At 33.7% G+C, this 6556-nt stretch overlaps 1 protein-coding gene and 1 long non-coding RNA gene across 2 annotated transcripts; one reads left to right on the top strand and one right to left on the bottom strand.

The window, feature by feature from the left end:
- Positions 1 to 714: 714 nt before the first annotated feature.
- LOC108908598 lies at positions 715 to 5404 on the top strand. Its single transcript, XM_018712681.2, has 4 exons — positions 715 to 829; positions 4569 to 4775; positions 4840 to 5044; positions 5144 to 5404. The coding sequence occupies exons 1-4, from the start codon at positions 782 to 784 to the stop codon at positions 5251 to 5253; spliced, it is 570 nt and encodes a 189-aa protein (XP_018568197.1). The 5' UTR covers positions 715 to 781; the 3' UTR covers positions 5254 to 5404.
- Positions 5405 to 5888: 484 nt separating this feature from the next.
- On the bottom strand, positions 5889 to 6344 carry LOC111692777. The gene is made up of 2 exons (XR_002763297.1): positions 6181 to 6344; positions 5889 to 6092 (listed from the first exon to the last, which is right to left on the bottom strand). It is a non-coding gene; the product is annotated as an uncharacterized LOC111692777 (long non-coding RNA).
- Between the last annotated feature and the right edge of the window lie 212 nt (positions 6345 to 6556).

Raw genomic sequence — 6556 nt, 5'->3', positions numbered from 1 at the left:
TACGCGCGCTTTGCAATAACTTTGGTTAAAATTAATCTTTTTTTTAATTTTCAAAAAATAAATGTTTGTTATGAGAAAACGTAACTATTAACACATAAAAAATTGCACTAGCTATAAAAATAAACTTTTTACAGCCATTTAAACATTTAATTTGTTAATAACAATTAAACTGACCACTTTCAAGCTTTGCGACCAAGTTTTTTGGGTTTAGGAGGTCAAACTACTGAAGAATAAGTTGTTTGCAGCCGTGTCACTCCGATTGGCCACGGAACCCTATCTAGCTCCTAAACTATATGTAATAACAGGTGGTTACGAATGTTGCGGCACCAAAATATCGGCTCAAACCTACCGTGACATTTACACCTCTCAAAATCCAACACCCCAAATAATAATCTCACGGTCAATTGCCAGACCTTTAACCTGGTTACACAAAACCTGCAACCTTCCCGATATTACGAGAAAGAAATTTGCACCATCGCTCTAGACCCCAATACAAAATTTACCGTAGCACTGCTGCCAAAAATTTGAACATATTATGCAAATAACGAAGAAAAAACCTAAAAATTCCGAAGACGAAAGAGTAAACAGTAAATAATCAGTTGTTTACACTTCGCGCTACCGATTCTTGGAGCATCTGGGGTGATAAGGAAGGCCAAGGATGCTACAAAGGTCCAGCTTGGTGACTGATTCCGTATAAAAGGGTACGAGACCAAGTGCATAGGCGTCAGTGAGTTTTGAGCTGGCGTTGCAGTAAGTTGGTGGATTCGCAGAGACAAGCAAGATGATCAAGAACGTAGTTTTTGTTGCCGTTGCTATTTTCGCCTTACAGGTGAGTACAGTGATTTTTTTCATTGGCGCAACTATTTTTTTAATACCTGGTCGTTGAATATATACAGGGTTGCCACCGAAACAACTGATTTCCCCGGTAACATTTATATTTTTGGGGACAGAAAAACAGATCGCGCTAAAATATAAAATAACACAAGGTATTCCATTTAAAGAAATCTTAAATTATACCGAGAAGAACAGTGCGCTATGTTCAATTGTTTTTTTTTATCAATCTTCAAAACCTTAAAGGACCATACGAGTGTTTTTTTTCCAAAGCCAAAAATAAAAAAGATATTGGTGATCATTTTCGGTGAAAAAGCTATATTAAAACTTTTGACCTGAAGCTAAAATTAATATACATATTTTTTTGCTCTATTACAATTTGTTTGAATTAGTTTAATACTTAATACAGTAAAAAACATAATAATAATAGAATATATGTGTTTTCGAAATAAAAAAATAATATTTCTGTATTAAATTTTTATCTAACTTTTAATATACAGGGTGTTTCAGAAAGACCTTTGGTAAATACAGGGAGTGATAGTACGACAGAAAATAAGAATTGTTTGTCTTATGAACTATATGTCTATCTCCTCTTGTTTTTGAGATACAGAATGACAAAATAAATTTTTCTAAATAGAATTTTTACGAAAATTTGCAAACGCTGCGAAATATTTTTATGAAATTTGGTATTCCGGGGTTTTTAAGGACGCCAAATACGCTGGTCTAATTATTTTTTGGATATTTCATAGAAGGTGCTAGTTATGCTACATTCCTATTACATTTTAAGTTCTAATTTTTTTAAGGTAAGGTTTTTTACCATTCGGGCTGCAATCTCTAATGTACAATTTTATTTTCTACAAATAATGTACTCTTGTTAGAACCTCCTAATGTGGACGGTTTTCGAGAAAAATGACTTTTAATTAAACTCTTACAATATTAAGGTGTATAAAATAAGTGACTTTTCTCAAAGTAGGCTTATGTTAAAACTTATTGATGGATGTCTCATAAACAACGAATATATTCTTAGTAATATTTTAAACTCTAATTAACCTTATATCAAAATTTTAGTGATTGTTAGTTAGAACTAAAAATGTAATAGGAATCTAGCGCCCTCTATGAAATATTTAAAAAATAATTAGACCAGCGCATTTGGCATCCTTAAAAACCCCGGAATACCAAATTTTATAAAAATATATCCCACCGTTTGGAAATTTTCGTAAAAATTCTATTTAAAAAATTATTGTATTATTACTTATTTGTTGTCGTACTATCACCCCCTGTATATACGGGAGGTCTTTCTGAAACACCCTGTATGAAAATGCGACAGTTTGAAACTAATTTTCAATAGGTTTTATATAATTTTCATCATAAATTTATTACTATTATAGTTTTATTTTACATATATATTGCATATTTTAATTTAAAATAATGGGAAAATATTAAAAGGTAATAAATAATATAATCGACTAAAAACATAACTAAAAATTTTACTCACTATTTTTTTAATTGTTTGGAAACCAAAGAAACACCCTTTGCAGTTATATTTTTTTTAGAATTACTTTCCTTTAACAAATTACATCTCGATATCTCTAATATGTATTTGTAAATATACAGAGTGTCCCGATAAGAAGCACTAAAATATCATAGTTAATTTATATCAAAAGCAGCAGCTTATGTTAAATATCTTTTTAATATAGAAGTAGACAAAAATAAGCACAAAAATGATATATTTCTATAATCTGTAGGTAACTCTTTATTGGTGTTTTAAGGAGTAGGTACAGCATGTTACAAAACAGTAACTTTTCCAAAAATTTGAATTTTACAAGCCTTTTATCTTCAATTGTTTATTTCGGAAACTTTTTATCATGCACAGCTGTACCTACCTTGACAGTATTCGGAAACTTTTTGTCGTCCACAGATGTACCTACCCTGTCGGCACTAATGTTTACAAGCCTTTTATCCTCAATTGTCTATTTAGGAGACTTTTTATCGTCTACAGCTGTACCTACCTCGACAAAACTGATTTTTATAAGCCTTTTATCGCCAATTGTTTATTTTCATCGACCACAGCTGTAGCTACTTTGGCAGCATTAATTTTTACAGGCCTTTTACCGTCAACTGTTTATTTCGACAACCTTTTATAGTCCACATCTGTACCTACCTTGACAGTATTAATTTTTACAAGCCTTTTATCGTCAATTGTTTATTTCGGAGACTTTTTATCGTCCACAGTTGTACCTACTTAGACAAAACTAATTTTTACAAGCATTTTATCGCCAATTGTTTATTTTTATTGTCCACGGCTGTTTATTTCGGAAACTTTTTATATTCCACATCGGTCCCTACCTTGGCAGTATTCATTTTTACAAGCCTTTTATCGTCAATTGTCTATATCGGAAAATTTGTATCTCCTTAGCTGTACCCACCTAATTTTTACAAGCCTTTTACCGTCAACTATTTATTTCGGAAACTTTTTATAGTCTACAGCTGTACCTACCTCGATAAAACTAATTCTTACAAGTCTTTTATCGTCAATTGTCTATATCGGAAAATTTGTATCTCCTTAGCTGTACCCACCTAATTTTTACAAGCCTTTTATCGTCAATTGTCTATTTCGGAAACTTTTATCGTCCAGAGCTGTACCCACCTTGAAAAACTAATTTTTACAAGCCTTTTATCTTCAATTGTTTATTTCGGAAACTTTTTATCATGCACAGCTGTACCTACCTTGACAGTATTCGGAAACTTTTTGTCGTCCACAGATGTACCTACCCTGTCGGCACTAATGTTTACAAGCCTTTTATCCTCAATTGTCTATTTAGGAGACTTTTTATCGTCTACAGCTGTACCTACCTCGACAAAACTGATTTTTATAAGCCTTTTATCGCCAATTGTTTATTTTCATCGTCCACAGCTGTAGCTACTTTGGCAGCATTAATTTTTACAGGCCTTTTACCGTCAACTGTTTATTTCGACAACCTTTTATAGTCCACATCTGTACCTACCTTGACAGTATTAATTTTTACAAGCCTTTTATCGTCAATTGTTTATTTCGGAGACTTTTTATCGTCCACAGTTGTACCTACTTAGACAAAACTAATTTTTACAAGCATTTTATCGCCAATTGTTTATTTTTATTGTCCACGGCTGTTTATTTCGGAAACTTTTTATATTCCACATCGGTCCCTACCTTGGCAGTATTCATTTTTACAAGCCTTTTATCGTCAATTGTCTATATCGGAAAATTTGTATCTCCTTAGCTGTACCCACCTAATTTTTACAAGCCTTTTACCGTCAACTATTTATTTCGGAAACTTTTTATAGTCTACAGCTGTACCTACCTCGATAAAACTAATTCTTACAAGTCTTTTATCGTCAATTGTCTATTTCGGAAACTTTTATCGTCCAGAGCTGTACCCACCTTGAAAAACTAATTTTTACAAGCCTTTTATTGGCAGTCTCGTTAGTTCTATTGTTTATAAACATTCAAAGCAGGAAGCGAATGTACTGCAGAGCTTCAATAGAAGCCATAACAATTAAATTGCAGAATCGAATTACAGTTCGTGGCTATATGTCGTACATAATTGATTGTAATGCATTTCTATTCCCATATTTGAGTTTGGACGGAGTCAATGGAATTATTTAATTCAACGAGTGTAACAATTAGAGGGATAATATCAGCGCTGCCTTGAAAATTCGATGCCTGTTCACGTGATAATCTCCAATTTTGTATACAGGGTGTTATTGCTAAGCCAAAAGCGAAGCCCGCGGAAAAATCTCAGCTGCAAGAGCTCGCTGCCAACGCTCAGACCATCGTCAACAACGTTACCAGCGCGATAGAAGGAAATCTACCCGACTCCAAACAAGTCGTAGAAGCCCTAAACACCCAAGCCCAAACCCTGGCTAACCACGTTCAGACCGCTGTGGACAAGATCAAGACTGAGGTAAGCTTACAATCACGCGACAACTTTTTTTTCTCACGACCTGACTAAAATTTCGTTATTTCAGGTGAAAAACAACCAAGGAGAGATCGACACAGCTCTGAAAACAGTATCTGACAAGCTCAGCGAAGTAGCTGCTAACCTTAAGTCGGCCCTTGGTCCGGAGGGTCAGAAACAGGCGCAAGAAATCAAAGCCAAACTGGACAAAGGTCTGAAAGATGCCGTTGCTCAAGCAGAGAAGCTGACCAAAGCTATTGAACCGGAAGCTGCCAGTAAGTTTCGATTAACAATCCCATTTAGACTTCTTTTTGTTTGCAAACGTGGAATAGTGAGTGTCAAATGTTTCTGACTCGTATCTTTTTCGTTCGCAGAAGTCAAAGAAGACCTGAGCAATGCCACCAAAACATTCCTGGATCAGATCATCGAGGTTGGCAACAATTTGAGGGAACAAGTGAAGACTTTGGAGAAGCCCAAACAATAGACGAACTCTGATGCCATGTCTGTATTTCTACTGTACTGTTTATTTTTTATCAGAACTCAAGACTTTTAGCGTAATAAAGTTTATTTCTTTGTAAAAAATATATTTTTATACCGAATTCCCTAGAAAATTTTTAATAAATCATGATAAAAAGCGTGGGTTTCTGTTTTTGTAACTCTTGTAATATAAAAGAACTTAACATAGTAAATTTAGAAATTACTAAATCTAAATTAGAAAAGAATTGCTGTATAAGTACCTACCAATATTAATATCAATCTCTAATTAAATATTAAAAAAATAGGGCAATCATTTACCTTTTTTTTAAGATTTCTTCTAAACGTCTGATAATTATTTAGATTCTGTTTTAATAACGTACCCTTGCAAGAAGAAATTATGATAAGGAGTTATAAAATGTCACTTGACCTTGAATAAGTTTGCATCTGAGCTAGCTCCAGCGTATACTGCGTATTTAGACCATTATCTACTTGGACCACCCTGTATACGCCTTTTAAGTAATCTCTAATATAATAATTTTTAGTGGCATATCACCCCTGTAACTTTTATATTGGTTGTCTGATAGAGTAAATGCAATGTTGCCAGCTTATCACTGTTTCAGAGAATGCAAGAAAACGACAATAGTAACTTTAACTAAGTTTTAATATAGATTCGTATACATGAACAAGTATTTATTAAAATTAATTAAACTAAAATTGAATTTAGACAATCTACACTCGAGTCTGGCCATCTGTCTGTATCTTCTGTATCAGGTCTTTCCCTTGCTGCTGCACGGTCTGTCCAAACTGTTGCAGGGTTTCGCTCACGTTTCTAAACAACTCGTTGCCCTGGAAAATAAACGCATTTTCACTAAGTGTTGAGCACAAAGTAAGACAAAGTTATTTTGAATATTTTGTACAATATCTTGTTCCCTACTTGGATGTTTTTCACCAAGTCGTCAAGGCCAGTTTTGAAGGAGTGAATGGCGTCGTCTATGGTTTGACTAGCGTTTTTCTCGTCAGAGGGAGCTGCTCTCCGGACGACACTGGCTTGACTCTCCCATGTCAGGGCCTAGAAAAAAGTTCATAGTTTGGAGTTTATGTTTTGCAAATATTTTGCTTTTAGGACATAAGTGTATCATTATATTTCCTAATAATCTTGTAGCTACTGTTAATAATATGAAATATGAATATGAATATGATTTATGTAGCAAATATTATATTTTTTATAACTGATAATGATGACGAACCTTCATGTTTTTTGTATGGCTAAATGGGTAATAAAGTCTATCTATCTATCTATCTATCTATCT

Source organism: Anoplophora glabripennis, unplaced genomic scaffold (genome assembly GCF_000390285.2).
Source record: "Anoplophora glabripennis isolate ALB-LARVAE unplaced genomic scaffold, Agla_2.0 scaffold3038, whole genome shotgun sequence".
NCBI lineage: Eukaryota > Metazoa > Arthropoda > Insecta > Coleoptera > Cerambycidae > Anoplophora > Anoplophora glabripennis.
Note: the sequence above shows the minus strand (reverse complement) of the source record. Positions and strands in the feature narration are given on the sequence as shown.

Bases quoted from the DNA above. Each gene is read 5' to 3' on its own strand.
- LOC108908598 (XM_018712681.2), top strand. From the start codon at position 782: ATGATCAAGAACGTAGTTTTTGTTGCCGTTGCTATTTTCGCCTTACAG. The intron at 4,776-4,839 runs GTAAGCTTACAA...TCGTTATTTCAG, and splicing joins TGGACAAGATCAAGACTGAG to GTGAAAAACAACCAAGGAGA. The intron at 5,045-5,143 runs GTAAGTTTCGAT...TTTCGTTCGCAG, and splicing joins TATTGAACCGGAAGCTGCCA to AAGTCAAAGAAGACCTGAGC.